General features: G+C 37.0%; 1 protein-coding gene across 13 annotated transcripts in view; it reads right to left on the bottom strand.

The window, feature by feature from the left end:
* Positions 1 to 16,795, bottom strand: part of RIMS2 (regulating synaptic membrane exocytosis 2) — a 448,647-nt gene that overhangs the window by 42,191 nt on the left and 389,661 nt on the right. For 8 of the 13 annotated variants that reach the window (XM_085053372.1, XM_085053373.1, XM_085053374.1 and 5 more), the window contains one exon: positions 11,839 to 12,080. The exons of 4 other annotated variants lie outside the window; for them this stretch is intronic. In XM_085053372.1, the coding sequence (XP_084909498.1) occupies positions 11,839 to 12,080 (242 nt within the window). The remainder of the gene's footprint in view (positions 1 to 11,838; positions 12,081 to 16,795) is intronic. One more of the 13 variants, XM_085053371.1, reaches the window with a different exon arrangement.

Here is a 16,795-nt window from a genome sequence, read left to right as displayed (position 1 = left end):
CAATTTAATTATTTTTGTGGTCTACTTTTTAACATGTAGATGAAATTAACCAAGGCATTATAAAATTGTAAGGAATTATGGATGGTGCACACAGACAAATAAATCCTCCATCATGTAAGGGTGACTGCACAAAACTAATTTTCTCAGGCTATATTTAAAGTACCAGAGATTGTGATATTTTTATTTATCTTTATAGATATAACCTTAAATGATCATAAGATTCAGAGCTTTAGAGGTCTTTCCAGAAGGAGACCTTGTTTTCTTTTCATATATACTGCATATCTTCAAATGCCAGATGAGTATAGGATTATACTAAGGTCAAATAAAATGACAAAAATTTTCTTTCTTAATCCTGAAGAGCTTAGAATATGCAACATGGACAAAACTGGCACATACTTAGATTCATCTCCACACTGAGAAGGGACAAGCATGGTTGTAAAACCCACAATCCAGCTGAAACCATCTGAAAAAATGCATTTCAAAATTCCAAATAATTCTTTTCCCAGTAGGGTTCTGTTCAACAATTCCTCTAATCAGCCAACACGCTGCATGAAAGCATTTGCTTAAATGGAATAGCAAAAAGCATGCAATATAATGACTTTTACTGAGCACTGAGCACTTACATACTTCTCCCTAAGGAAGCTGCTGAAATAACTGATCTGTGCACTTCCATGCAGCCTGATCTCTGATGGATACCTGCTGCTGGCACCTGGTTTTGGCAGTGCAGTAGCAGAGCACAAGGAGTCTCTCAGCCTGCACACTGCTGAGGAGTGCTGCTTTCAAAGGCAGCTCCTTTGGCAATATGGTCTCCAGCCACTGGTGGAGCAGCACAGGGAACATCTCACTCCAGGCTTTTATGAGCATTATTTAACTGCAAGGAAACTGCAAGATACTTAACTGCAAGTAATTTTCTAAGCTACCTCCCATTTCTGTCCTTTTCCTGACGAAGACATGACTTCAGCTAAGATGGTGACATTAAGCCACAAAGCATAGCAATGATAGCAGCGACTGAGATGAAGATTCATCAAGTTCTTGTCTGTTAGTGGTCTTACTAAAGGAAGAGAGCAGAAGAGGAAACAGGGTTGCTTTTGTGTGAAAAGTGTATTCACATGTCTTCCCCCTTTTTGTGAGAGTCAGAATTCCTCAAACTACTAACTTCAATAGAGTTACTCTTATGCTTATTAGTAATCACTGTACTTAGCTTATTTCCAACATACAAAAATAATATTCAACCTCAGAAATAAAATCATGATGTCTTTAAAGCAAACAAACAATAAAAAATCCACCTAAATATTTTTCTTCCTTTGAGTTACACAGATTCAAAAAAAACAATATTGTTCACATCCTCTGGATGGGAGCTCAATTTTCAGTCAGTAATACAAATCATGATATACAGAGATTAGGACCAGAAATTTTCAGTTACCTACAAACCTGACCAAGGAACGAACCAAATGCCTGCTCTGTAGATCTGCCCAAGAACAGCAGGGAGGTCAGCACTGCTAGTGAGACAAGAGGACATGGCCGCTGAGAAAATGTGACAGAACAAGGAAATGTAGCTGGTAGCAGGGAGAAGTCCTTTGTCATGTTCAAGAAAAAGAGTGTTTTGGTGAAGCAGGCAATGCTTCTCACTAGACCTTCAAATTCAATGGTATTTTTCTGATATTCATGTATCATAGAATATTTCTGTGCTGCATTAAAAAAAAAAAAGTAGAATATTGCCTTGCTAGAGCATGCAATTTAACAATTTTAGAATATCTACAGCAAAGTTTCTATAGAACTCAGTTTTATGTTTTTAAGATGTTACTATGTCATCTTTTCTACATAAATAGTTATATTGGCAGAGCCTTAACCCTGCAGGTTATACACAAAATATTGCATTAATTTTAAATTTTAAAAAATATTTAAAATATCCACCTTATGAAAAAATCAGTAATGCTGGTAACTATTAATTAATTTAATTAATCAGAGGGAAGTAATTTTTCCTTCACAGTACACATTTGTTCTTGACAGGTCTTACTGCAGCAAATAGTAACAAGAACAGTACTTATTACTGTGAATATTTTCAATTAAGTCTCAACATGATTTCATAGACTGAGCTAAAAATAATTTTTGCTGGCACCAAATTTTAACCAGACAAGGGCAAACCCAAAATATTAGAGTACTATAGTTACAACACTGAATAAAATCTGATTGTAGCTTTTGCAGCAGAGATTTAATTAATATAAGAAAACATATATAATTTAACATTTCATATTGTAATGAAGTGATAATGACAGTAAAAAATTCAATGGCATTCACACAAGGACTTGCAAGCATAGAAAAAACTCCTAAAAGTAGATATAAAAGGATCGCTTCCCCTCCCACTGTTAAGAAAACTATGTTTCAATTACTTTACCAAAAAAAAGTAAGACTGCTAAAAAATATCTCCCAAAGTACCTGTTTATCTTATATTGATTCACAAAGAACCATGGACAAACTATTTAGGTGATGAGGAAAAAGGTATTTTTTTGCAATTGTTAGGGGTAATTCACATTTTCCTAGATACACTGCATTACAAATGGTTTGCAAGCAACTTAAATGTTTTCTTCCTTTTTTGAAATGTTCTCAATGACAGTTTTTTGCTTCTGAATATACTCCCTGAGCAGGAAAAGAGAATTTAACTGAATTCACATATGCCTGACAGTATTAAATAAAATCCTATCACTTTGTTTAAGCAGTGCTCAAAAGGCAATAACAAAACCTCTACTGACACTTAAGAAAAATCTTGGAGGAATTTCTCATTTGTAAACTACCAAAATATAAAATACTGTATCAAAAATATATAGCTCACCACTGCACTCCTTGAGCAAGATTCTCATGTTTCCACTTAATTTAGATGCACTTGGGATGTCTTTAACCCATCCATTTCCTTACTATCCATTGCCAAAGCATTTGGTATTTGTAAAGTATTAGGATGTGTTTTACTTTATCAAATTAAAGTCTATCCTGGAGTTCTCCAATTGCATAGTTAAAAAGCATAATGTACATCCAGAAGGACAGAAAAAATAATTTCACAAATTCCTTTTTGTTGTGCTAAAGCAGGAAATAGTTTTTGGTTTATATTATGGCACTCCATTGACTTCTGCTGGTCTCAGGTATCTTCTCTTTTCTGTTCTTTTCTTATCCTCCACTGTGTTTCTCTCACTTCTCTATACAGACTGCAAGGCCACATCTGAATAAAAAACAGTTTAATATTGGACACAAGTCCCTAAAATGCTCAGGTATCTGTCATCTCATTCCAAAGTAATAAAACTGGAAAATCCTGCTTGTAGCCCCAGTGGTGCATAAGTTCCCCAAGTTCAGTATTTTTATCCTAATTTTCCTTCTAATTTTGATTCTGTATGAATTGAGAAAAAACCGACTTGCCACCATGGAGATGGCAGGGACCTATCCCACACATCAGCATTCAGAAAGCACAGGTCCTGTACATTCTGCCTCAGGGACAGGTCTGGAAAGCTTTAAAAACTGCAGCTGCAGACCCCAGCTCAAGACATGTAGTTTTGATCGCTGCTTTCTTTTATTATGTCTCTAGAGAAGCAGAGACCAAATGTCTCTCTCATGTTGCAACTAACCAAAAAGTATCTGTGATTGGAGATCTGTGCTCAGAGCCCTGTCCTTGCTGAAAGAAAATAAAAAAATCCCCACCTTCTTGGAGAGTACCCAGCACACATAATCTGGCACATACCTGAGACACACTATTTTGCAAACTGAAGTTTTTGCTAGCACCCGAGAAAAAGGAAAATGGATGACCCAGTAAGACAAATAAAGCATGGATAAGAGAGAACTGACTGTAGGCTAATGGTTAGGGTAATTTGATTGTGAGCAGATGGTTCAGCTTCCTGATCCAATGGTTGCTTGTGTGTTTTCTGGGACTCACCAATGGTACACTTAACTAATTTTAAGTTAATATTTTAATATAATTTCTCCTATAAGAGTTCTCTGTTAAGAGTTTTCTTTTAGTGGCACATAGAAGTTTAGGGTGAGAGCATCATCACACTTGTGCCTTGGAAGACAAAGCGATGTCTAAACAGTCTGGAGATGCAGTGTGAGTCACAGCCCAGTTCATTATACACAAAATGCCTGGGAATATGAATAGCTTGCACAACCATATTTTCAGTACCTGCATGATTTACCATGAGTTGTACATCCTGTATGGTGTTTAAAAGCAGAAGTTCTACAACTTTTCCCTCCCCATTTTATCCTACAGAGAGCAGGGATTGTTGTACTTATAACACAGCCATACAGCAGCCAGCTGAAACAGGCAACAGGAGAGTGCAGACAAATTGAACTTCTTTGAGTCAGCAACATCCATGTAACTTGGATACCAGCAGAGGCCAGAGAACTGCTCTGAATTAGAGCATGCCTCTATTACCACCCTTTCTTCTGGGGCTATTTTCATGGTTTTTTTACTTTCAGGTAATTATTCTATAAATTCATTTCTATCCTTATAAAGAGGATTCCATTCATCAAACAGTTATTAATAGTATTATTGATAGCATGGTTAGTGTTAAAGATATAAATTCAATATGAAGATTTAACTTGCCAAAAGACATTTAATATTGCACTCCATTTAAGTACAAGGAAAGAAATCCTGTATTACTATGAAATGTTAAATAAGGAAAAGATGCAGCCCTAATGAACCTGTAAATATAACTGTAATATTTATTTATTTTTGGTGTGCAAACCATGTCTCAGATAATTGTTCAACAGCAAAGTACTACAGCCCTCTTACTGCTGGCCTTTGGAGATCTGAAGTAAATCTCCCTTCCCAGCACAATCTTATTTAGTGATGGTGGTTCACAGAGCAATGGATAGATGAATATTGTACTTCTAGAACAATACAAAGAGTAGTCATTGAGGTGGCTATGTAAGAAATTGGCAAAACTAGAAAAATTACTTAAAGTGAGGAAAAAAAACCCAACTGAATTTTCTTCCTTTAAGTATAAACTACATATATACACAGAAATATAACCACAGGTAAGTACCCCAGACATTTCAGGCAAAGTGAAAACTGAGTAATTGCCAAGGTATGAGATTGCCCTATAAAGTTCTTCTTTCCACTCTCAGGTTTTAGTAGAATGAAATCAGAGCCCTCTTTCACAGAATAATAAACCAGAAATTCACACATATTATATCACATGTTAACTAAGGGATTATAAAATCCCAAAAGAGCCTTCAAATGGAAACTTTCTTAAGGAAAGCCTATATTTTTCCTTATGTAACACACGAAAACCCAGATCTTGTTTACTGCAAAAACAAACAAAACAGCTTTAAAGTTTGGGGGGGTTTATGAGATGTATATTTTTTTAGCAGGAATCTTATGAGAATTCTTCTGCTCTGAAAAGGAAAAATAGTTTAGCAGTATTCTTACCACAAAAGATCACCCTACATTTCTCTCTATTTTTACCTCTAATTATGGAAAGAAAAAAATCTTGTGGAAGGTCAAGCTAAATGTTCTGATCTCACTTAGAACTTTCTCCGCTTTCTCCTTCCCCCCCCCCTTATTAATGAGTTCAAGTAGTAATAGAAGAAACTTTCTTTTTAGGTAAAGAAACAAAGAATTCTTTTTTAATGATAAGTAAGGATTTTTAATATCATAAATGCCTACAGCCAGGAGGGGTTAGTTTTACTTCTACCACAGGCAGATGGAAATCTTACAGATGTACACCTCACTGATAACTGTATTACAGAAAACTTTGATGAGTTATTTGTGACTGGGGCAGTTTGGCTCCGTTGGTGTGATCTGCACATTTTTTCCTAAAATTAAGCCTTTTATTCTTACTCCCTAGTTTTACCACAGGGTTTCATTCTCATCTGCCTGGAATTTCTCCTTATATATGGCATAAGGTGTCTCCCACACTTTGTGTGTGAGAAACGTCTGCAGAGGACTTCTACAAGATCATAGGAAGCATTGGCTGGAGTTCAGTTCTGGCATCTCTATGTTTGTTTGCACTGCATTATCTCTCAGACAAGCTTTGTGAACATGCAAGGACTCAAATAAACACCTACTTCCTCTACAAAAAATCTGTTGAGGAGAGCTGCATAAATTTTGTACTGCCATATCTTCTTTCCTAGTCTTTTCTTACATGTGGAGGAAAACAATTTAGAAACAGAATGTAATGACATTTAAAAGTCCTTTTAGTTTGCAATTAGAGTCTATTTATTTATTAGCATACTTTTCAGATTTTATTTAGTAAAAGCTGATTAATGCTCTTGGTAATGTATTTATTATAATGGTGCTTTCTCTTTGGTAAAGGATTCAGTTCATAATTCTCAACTAATGAGTAGGATAAATTGGCCTTAATCTCTTGTCAACTGCTAATCCTACATTTCTATTAATGTACTATGCACTGATTTTGAAAGTAAATCATACTACACATCAGGAATGCTGATACAAGTATACTACTATAAATTAAAGCAATCTGTTACATTAGCAGTCTGTCTCAGGAATAGGAGAGAAAATAACCCCCCCCAAAAAATGGCTTGTTTCAAATCACCTGAATTATATATGTGATTTAAAAAAAAATAAATAAATACATGTCCAAATTAAAATTATAATTTCAGTTGCCATTTCGACCACATAAATTAATTCCAGGGATAGAAAATAACAGTCTATTATGTAAGCAAATACACTTTTATGCAGTAAATTGTATGCTTACCATATACTGTCTCATTTTAGACAAGGAAAGGCAATCAATATAGTTTCTTCTTTAGTTACCAGGATTCCAAGTGGTTAATCACCCTCTTTTTAATAGGACCCACATTGACTGTATGTGTAGTAGAAGACTTTTTTATGTAAATCAAATTTTGAATTGAGAAATGTGAAGTTCTATAACAGATCAAGACCAGTGTTACTAATAGATTCCCCTCAATTATTCCATACATTGAGGAAATTGCTCCACAGGCTGTGTCATTGGTTCCTGACAGACATAAATGAGACTGTTCTTATTAGTACAGCACTTCAGACTAGAGTGTCAACATATAGAATCAAAAATTTGGCTTTCAACACAAATAAAATAAAACCTTTTGCTCTGAGAGACCCACTTCTCTTACATTTCTTCTAAGATGTAGCCATAAAATATCAAAATTTCTAAATTAATCTCGTTTCACTCTCCAAATTTTTTTAAAATGGAAGCACCTCTCTGTGATGAAAACTATTGAATTCACACAAGAGCAGTCTTCATTTTGGTGGCACCAAATCAACTGATGTTTATATTTTCCTACAGAGAGCTATAACTATGGTAATATATAGCAATATTATGAAGAATGTCAAAAGATCATAATGTTGTCTCAAAATTCCACTTTTACAGCCCCATCACTTCATGCCACAAATGGCATCTTAGCAAGAGTTCTTTGGTGACATGGAGCTACATGTTGCAGCAAAGCAAGTGCCCTTTAGGCAGCATCAGTTGCCACCCAGCACCACTGCTGTGTTTAGGTGTGCAGAGCCCTCTGGGGTGTGGCACCTGGGAGTGATGCTCTCCAGGGACACACGAGAGCATTGATTCCTATCCAAACACAGTTACACCTCTCTGCAGGCATTACTGCACTGGTCACTCTCAAGTCATGCTTTTACTCCCTTTTGTAATCTCTTTTAATATATTCTATCTATTGTAATCACATACCCAAAGATATCATGGCACTCAGTCTCCGAGAGTGCACTGGACCCTGTACCAGTGACTGAACGTTCACACAACATATTTTAGTAAGTATGATCCGTCGAGTGCCCCAAATTCTGAAAACACACATTAAACTGCTTGGCTCTTGGATATAATCAGCCTACAAACACAACAGGTCTTGGCTAACTAAACAAAAGACAAAATATTTACCTTGCTAAAAGAGAAATGTCAGCTAAATAAGGGAAGTGAAGGCACCCAGGTGTCTGCCTACCAGAGACAGAGTGTAAATTGAAAGGACACTTCAGATTGCACAATGAGAAGATGGCGTAGATTTTACTCATTAATGAAATAAAACTGAAAATTAGGTCTGCATCTCTATAGAAGCCTAATCATCAGCTCCCTCAGGGCTGACCAGCAGGAAAATCATTGCACTCCAGATATGAATGGCTAAGCCAACACTGTTAAGAATTGTGTTTTGCATTCAATTTTCCTCTGTATAGAAAGTCATCTTTTCCACTAGAAAGAATGCCTGTGGAAGCACATAACATAACATAAATTCCTTCTAACCCATCAAATGTTAGCTTCTATGAATGGTTGCTTGACTCAAGAATATGGAGTATACCTTCAGCTATCTTTTGTAGCACTGGAAAGGTACAGGAACCAGAAGTAAAATAAATTCTAATTTATCTTCAGTATTTTGATAAAATACTCTTCAGTATTTTGTCATTTTCTAAAGTCTTATCTTAAATAAAGGTACCCTAAGTGAAATTACTTTTGTGTCATGCTCTCTTTACCAATAAAATAACAGTTCCTACCTGAAATGGACTACAGACCAGAATAAAAAATACATTTCTGTATCTATTTTGAGTGTCAACTTCTTAGAACTATGACAAATAACAAGAAACAAAATAATAATAATTTGAAAGGACATTTAAAATTGACCTTATAAGGCATGTATTGTAAGTCTGATACACATCCTGAAAACAGTTATGATTACCTACTTTCAAAAAAACTTCCAGCACAGACTTAGTTATAAAATATGAATGAAGAAAACCACTGAAGTAAAAGTATACTTTACAAAATACTTGAAAAAGTTTCAGAGATACAGATTTCTACACTGATTTCTATATGAGCACACAACTTTCTACAGATGTAGTGTTATCTTCTGATATTGGTATGCTTTTTCAAGATGGATATGCAAGGCGATACTTAGCCAGCCCATTGAATGATGTAATATCTTCAGAAAGTACCCAAGAAACTTTTATACTTTTACCAGTTTCTACATGGTACCAGTGGCCTGACACCTGAGTATCTCCTGCCTCCCAGTTCCAGAAAACTGTACTTACAGGATGCCTACAGGAAATTAGTGTTTTGATTCCAGATTGTACCAATACATGATTCCTTGTACATATTGCGTACCTACCATCTGAGAAAAGGAACATGATGAGACAAACCCAAGAAATTTATAAAATCATTAAATACCTTAATTGCAAGTTTTAATCCTCTGGCATTAATGTACAAAGCTGGTGTCCAACATGTTCTGTAAAAGGTACCAATGGATGGAAACAGAATGGTTTGGGTAGGAAGGGACCTTACAGACCAGCTAGCTACAACCCCTCCTGCCACAGGCAGGGACACCCTCCACTGGATCAGGTTGTTCAGAGCCCAATCCAACCTGGCCTTGAATATTTCCAGTGACGGGGCATCCACAACTCTTTGGGCAACCTGTTCTGGTGTCTCCCCATTCACATTGTGAAGGAATCTTAAGACATGCAAAATATTCCTTCATGGTGTGACTTCACCCTCACCCACCCAACAGGCCATCACCTTGTGTCCCTGGAGACACAGCACTATGCACACACCTCATCCAGGGGCTGATGTGGCCACAGGGCTGCTCACCACAGCCAGCAATGCCTGCGTGACCCAGCTATTCAAACAATGATTGTGCCTGTCCTTCAGGAGCAGCCACATGTGGCCACCAGACAGGGCCCCTGGAGACACTTGTCAAACAAAGCAGCAGGGGCTGGTGTGCAGCAACAGCTCTACAAAGCACCCCTCAACCCTTACCTGTGTCCAACCAACACCAGGGGCCTTTCCAGGGATGGCAGCAGGAGGTGCCAAGCCCTGAGCAAAGGCTTCTCCCTGGGAGAAGCTGAGGAGATGGGCTGCCAGCCACAGCCATGCCAGCTCCCCTGGCTCCTGCTGCTCTTCTAACAGCACTGAATTACAGCTCCTTGCACGAGGGTTTGTCAGAACACCCTATTCACTGTCAGTGGGTCCAAAGACTTGGAGTACTCTTTGAAAGAGTTATATTCCACATTTGTCTCTGACTTGGGCATCTAATCAGTCTTTGGGCAACTGATTGGATATAACAGAGAGAAAAACTTCAGATTGAAAGTCCCAAATAACAAAGACAGCATGGTATTTAAATCAAATCTAGACCAGCCACACCATACAGATTCTCTGTAGTGCTGAGACATACTTGAGCAGAGTACAAAGAATTTACATCCTTCATTTAACAGCTGTTATTACAAGAAATTACAGATTAGATTACAAATAGTGATGTAGTGCATTGTGTTTGGCCTGATATTCAATTGCATCAATACAGTTACAGAGCTCTGTACTATCACAAGAGAAAAATTTATATTTCGAGGTGAGCAAGTGACTAATTTTTTTCTTGCCTAACCAGACACTTCCCAGATTTGTCTAAAGGTGACTTCATCTTTTATCTGTCATTCATTTTAGAGAAAATAAAAATGTACATGAACCTGCCATTTCCATAATCTGCAAGTGAGCTGGTAAAACACAAGATTGCTGCAAATACTTGCCTACTGATGGAGTGCCCAGGGTCTGCATGATATTCAAATCTCCCACTATATCCATTCTTTCTCCTCTTCTTCATTTCCTCCTGTTTCATACTGCATTCAGTAAGTCACACACTCAAGCTCCCTGCTCTCTTTCAGAAAGCCCTCTTCTGCATTGTTACCCCTCCTTCTTTCATTTTTAGTTCTACTCTTTACAGTACTTTCAATCCCCCTCCTACAAAAGTTTACTCAAAAAATTTACCACAGTTTCTGACAGTGCGAATCATTGTTTTGCACCATTTTGTTGTACATTTAAACTCTTATCACTTTGGTTTCATGATATAAATTGCAGACTTTGTAGAGAACTGAGAAATCTCTTATTCATGTTTGAATGCTGGTTACCAAAATGGAGACCTTCAGATGTGACCTCACACAGCAGGGCACTGTAAACTTATGTTGGACCAAATGACAGCATTGCAACACTTTTTCTTAAATACTGAACACACAATATATCTTCTGTATATACTTTGAAAGATATTATACATATATGCATACTTATATAAATTGCTTAAACACTTCTTTTATAAGAATATTATTCAAATACAAGAGTCTTTTTTTCCCATATAAAACACACTTGTTCTATACAGTTTCATTATTTGACACTGAGCTTTTCAGAGTGCATTATATGGATTTTCCACAAAACAGGAAAAAATAGAAAAAAATGTGTAAGATTGTAAATGCTTTAGGCATCAAAGCAAAAAACCTCTCAATTTTCCTAGCACATTTCAGTATCAAATTTGAATTGAGATAAACAGAAATGAGGAAGATTTCTTTTGATGATGAATACGCTTGTAAGCTGAAAAGAAATTAATAAAAAAATAAAACATTTGCACTAAAGTGCTATAACATGCAATTTTGTTCAGGAAAATTGTTTTGTTTTAAAATAAGGTTGCACGTTCAAAGGTGAAAAAGCTTCACGTTGAAATACGCAAACGCTATTTGTGACAAAAGCAAAGGCATCTTGCGGCATTTCAGCGACCCTTCGCAAACTGCTGTGAGGACTCCCCCTAAATGAAGTACAGCTCATGTTGGTTCCTGAAAAGCTGAAAAGTAAGGAATTACTGTATTAAGCAGGTCCCAGCAAGCAGAAAATAAAAGCTTCAGTCCAACCTGAAAAAGCTCTTTGCTTAAAAAAGAAAAGGTTAGTAAATGTTCAGAGAAAAAAGATAATTGACCATTTCCTTATTTTCTTCATCCCATGGAATATTGTTGATGAGGCAACTTCTACAGGATCTTCAAATAATTGAACTGTAATACGTAAGTATTATGCACATTTAAATGGTAGTTTGAGAGAGGAAAAAAAATCTAGTTCCTACCAGTTTGGCTGAGTTGTGATGTGCTACGGCTTTTTCTTGAAAGCCCCACGATGGCGACCATCTTTGCACCGATGCTGGAGCGTCTCTTTTTGCTGCCGCCACCAACAGTGCCCACTGCTGTGTCCGACTGGCTGCCGTCGTTCTTCTCCAGTGTGTACATCTCCCCGCTGATGCTGGTGCTCTTGGTCATGTTCTTTCCTGAGATGGCCATCTGTCTGCTTTGCATTTTGGATGTAAAGACACTGTCAGCCAGTTGACGGATAAACAGGGCAGACAAAGAGTAAAAAGGGGAAGACAGAAAAGGACAGGTTTCAGATGGAAGGTTTTGGGAGACTGGAGGGTAAAAGCAGCTAATCACGCAGGTAGGGTTTGGTTTTCAGGGGTAAAAGGAGAAACTTTAATTCTAGGTTCTTGGCTGGTCCACTGTAAAAATACTTGACTCATCAAAATTTTGTTTTAAATAACAAGCTCTTATTTACTGATTGACTTAAAACTTATTACCAGCAAAAGCATACCAAAGAATTAACACATCCATATATCACATAATCACATTTTGTTTGGAAAATTCAAGTTCTGAAACCAGTGCTCTATCCCTCTTCTTCTCAGATATATATACACAAATACCCTATATTCATCTGGGAAACAGACATTTGATTCATTACTGCGTGGAAAAGAACATTGGTCTGAAGCCTAGTTTTGGTTACTAAACATTCAGGTATTTCAAGGATGTATTCAGTAATCTGGTTTAGCTCAGTCATCGTACAGTAATGAACACCCATATGTTTTTCTCTGTTCTGCATCAACAAATACAGGTACTAGATATGTATTTCATACAACACTTGGCTGTTATGTGACACAGATCATTGTTGCAGTCAGCGCTGCCAGTCGCCTTTCCGTTGCTGCTTTTGGGGCAGCTGGCAATTTTTCGGGGGTCAAAGCAGCAAATCATCATTACTGATAAAATGGAGTTCAATTCTAATACATCTTTTGTACTTACTTACAGACTGTGTAAATGTGCACTTTGTAGCTGCATCTGAACTATCTGCTGCAGCATTTCATGTGTCTCAGGGCAACCTGATCTACCAATGGTCCAGGATAATGGTCCTTTCGTTTCCACAGAAATGGCAATCTACACTGATGACAACAGTACTTATCCAAATTTTGCCCTGACATCTACCTGGTAGGTGTCTGAACAAATATCCAGAACTGGAAGCTTTGGGGTACATGTGGGCCTGAGAATATATAGAGAATTTTCTATTTCAATTGAGTTCTCGCAATTTGACCTTTATTATTCTTTTCACTACAGTGTATCTCACCAAAAAGTCCCCATAAGATGCCATTTTAAACAATCCAGAAAAACAATGGAGTATTTCTGGAACTCAGGGTAAATTATTTTTGTGTTAAATCACCAATATGTAAAGGCTAAAAATTAATATTTTTGCTTTTTAAACAGATTTTCAAATACATAAAAAGGCTGTTCCTAGAGCTTTAGAGCTCAGCAAATGTCTCTAGAGCAATTTTTTCTGAGTATAGCCTCACCCCTTTTCCCTTATCCAAAATGGCCTGAAATCTAATTCATAAAAGGAAAGCATTGTTTCTTTATTAAGGTTTTGCAACACATATTCTGTCAATAACTTATCTATGGAATTAATGCAGTGCACTCAAAAGTAAAGGGATTTCTAGGTCTCTTCCCACTGATTAATGGGAAATTGGGATGAGGCAGCTATTTGAGATATTTGATAGGAACCCATGAAGTGCCCTGTTCTTTGGTTGCCAGCTGCATGTGCATGAAGACTTGTAGTTTAGTCACAACCCAGAAGGAAAGCTAAGAGCTGGTTCATAGCAGAAGTGAACCTTTACTATCAAGTGAAAAAATACCGAGTGTATTTCTCAGGGAAGTTACAAGGAAAAATATGAGAGTTTGGATCAACAGATGGAGAAGCACAAAACAACGCTGAGAGAGAGCTATGGTGGCCTTGTCTGGACACACAGTCACAAAAGAATGAACACAGTAGTAACCTGAAAGCCCTTTTCTTACCCTCTTTTATCTCTTTTTCATATATTAGTACATACTGACTCTCACTGGTACATTTATCACCAAGGGAGGAGTGGGATAGGATATGGGTAAAGAGTAATGCAGGAAAACAGTAAAAGGGAATTTGTAGTTCTTTGTCTTATTAGCACTATGGTAACTTACTTGTCACATGATGACATCATATGCTAACATCACATGCTGTATTTTCAACCAAACTAGCACCTCTAAGGATTATGGAAACAGATGACACAGAAACTAATTCTCTGTTTCAATACTACCTTGCATGTAAAAAATACTAGAGGTCTAGAAAAACATTGCTGGAAAAAGCCAGTATCTTCAATATTAAGCAAAATTTTACTAAGAATCAGAGAATTAGAGCCCCTTATCCAGTAATGCTATTTCTGATCCAAGTTCTCAAAGGAAATATGATTAATGTGAGTGTGTTCTCAGTCAGGTATTTTCAATATTGTTTCAAAATCAGATCAAATTTGACAGAACAGTAGGAAACTAAAGCTATTTAGTTTCTAAAACTGTTATGAAAACAGATCCCTGGAGAGAGATCTTATGAATGCCTCTTTGGGGAAAGATTGCAATAGAAGTCATTATTGAATCTGTCCTACTAGAAGCTTATTTGCATACACAGGCCAATCGGGGAAGTAAGTTTTTCACTGCTTGCAGAACAACCTATTTCACTGATCCATTTTTTCAAAAATAATACCCAGAAAATCAGTGGGTTCCTGTCATACAGAAAATAGTAATTAATGCATTGTTTCATAAGTGATATTACCATTCAATAAAGGTCCTATGTCAGCAGTGGAAACAGAAATATTCTGCAATTTAATATAGAAGTTACATTGAAGAGAAAGTTACCCTTTCCTGAGTTTAATGTGCCTTTGAGGTGGTTTTTGTGTCCTTTCCAAGATGTGTAATTCTATTTAAGTGGAATGGATTACAATAGTTGCCCTCATTAAAGAAATTAGTGTGTTTAAAGAGGTTGGTCGCTATAGTTTCATTTTGCAGTTAGCTGTGAAAGTACTATCAATTACAAAAGTTTGCTTTTGGCTGCTGTCTAAAGGCTTCTGTATCAGAAAATGTTTTGCTGTGTACTTCTGCCAATAATGATGTAAACTTTAGTCAGACACCCTGTCTTGGCCAATTTTTTGAGAAAGGTAGGAAAGGGAATTCAAATGAGGAAAAAGGGATTTAGATTTAAGTGGCTATACCAAATACCATTACAAATGGCTGATACTAAAAACTCATTCACAAACCACTTTTTGTGTTTGTTTTTTGTTGTTTTGTTGTTGTTGTTTTTTGTTTGTTTGTTTTGAGTTTTTTATGGGGGTTTTTTGTGGTAGAGCTCAAAAACTATTTGCTTTAATTAAAGGCTTGGGTTTCCCCTCCTTCTCTAAAAGCAGCAGAGAAGATATCTTTGTTACAGCCCTAGCTAGCAAAAAGGCCTTGGAGAAAGCCATCACACAGCAGGGGCTTTGATTTTTTCTCAATTCCTCTCTTAGCAAAAAAAGCTTAAAGAAATAAGTACAAGGAGAGTTCTGAGTGTTTTATAGTGCCTCATAGGAAACCTTGAGCGGTCATGAGAACTCCACCAGCACTCTCAATCCTTTCTGGTCATCCTAACCCTCATTCAGTAATTATTCTTTGTAGATGCCTGATATCCTCCCCAGTAGAAGCCATCCTTTTACCCAGTCTGCCTTTTGACAGTGCCACAAATGGATCATTCTCAGGAAACTGGGTGTTGTATGTCAGATTTGGTTCCTTTCTGACATAACAGAAAGGTTGACCTCAGAGTAAAATTTAGAGAGTAAATCATACAACCTTTTCCCTTAATAGGAAACATAAATTATTGGAAGTTTTCTTTACATGTACATATACACAAACATAATCTCACACACATCCAGTTAACTACGTTCAACAGTATTTTAAAACAGACATTAAATAAAAGTAATTTATGAAATTGTATGAGTCAGTGCAGTAAAAACAGGGTTCTCAAGGTGTCTTATAAGGTAATAATCTTAAAAATGTCCTCAGCAAAGAGAATATGCAGCCAGATGCATATACCAGAACAAAATAAAGGGGGGGATAAAACAATTATCCTAGTCCAAATAGTATGTGCATAACAGCATAATAATACCCTTATTAGAACCAACACAACAACAAAATCAGCACACAAGCCCAGTTGTGTGGCAGCTCACAGCCTGCAGCAATAGCAGAGTGAAGGTGGCAGCCAGGATATTGTCTTTGGCTTAATAGGACCAAACTATCAACAAGAGCAGGATGATGGGCAAAGCTTACACAGGAACATTGCTTCCTGCATTATCCCGAAATTCAGGAAACCACTTCAGGAAACCAACAGCTGCAGACTGGTCTCAGTGTAAGTATCTTTTCAGACACTTCAGTTTTCCAGTGAAGTGGATAAATTTAGAGGAATACATTCTCAAAGCTGAAGCAGAAAATTCTTAAAAAAGAGAAAAATAAGACATTAGAAAAGAAATTACAAGAAGATGTCTATATATATTTGTAATTTAAAGCCAGCGGTGGAGTATGAGAGCCCTAGCCACTAGATAATATCCTTAAAAATATACCACGTTAGCCAGCTGAGGGGAGTCAGCTGATAGATACCTATGATGTCAAAGGCGTTCTAAGTAAGTTTGCTGATGATACTTAATTAGGAGAAGCTCCTGACTCCCTGAACGCAGAGAGGCTCAGCAGAGAGACTTTGACAAATTAAAAGTCTGGGAAATCACCAACCACATGAAGTTTAGCAAAGTGCTGGATTCTGTACCTGGGATAGGGGATGTATGGACAGACTGGGGAATGAGAGTCTGGAGACCAGCACCACAAAAATGGACCTGGATTCACTGGCAAGTTGAGTATGAGTCAGCAGTGCCCTGACAGACGGGAAGG

This window comes from Lichenostomus cassidix, chromosome 2 (genome assembly GCF_008360975.1).
Source record: "Lichenostomus cassidix isolate B80296 chromosome 2, HeHo_3.0, whole genome shotgun sequence".
Taxonomy (NCBI): Eukaryota; Metazoa; Chordata; class Aves; order Passeriformes; family Meliphagidae; genus Lichenostomus; species Lichenostomus cassidix.
This window is presented reverse-complemented; position numbering and strand designations above follow the sequence as displayed.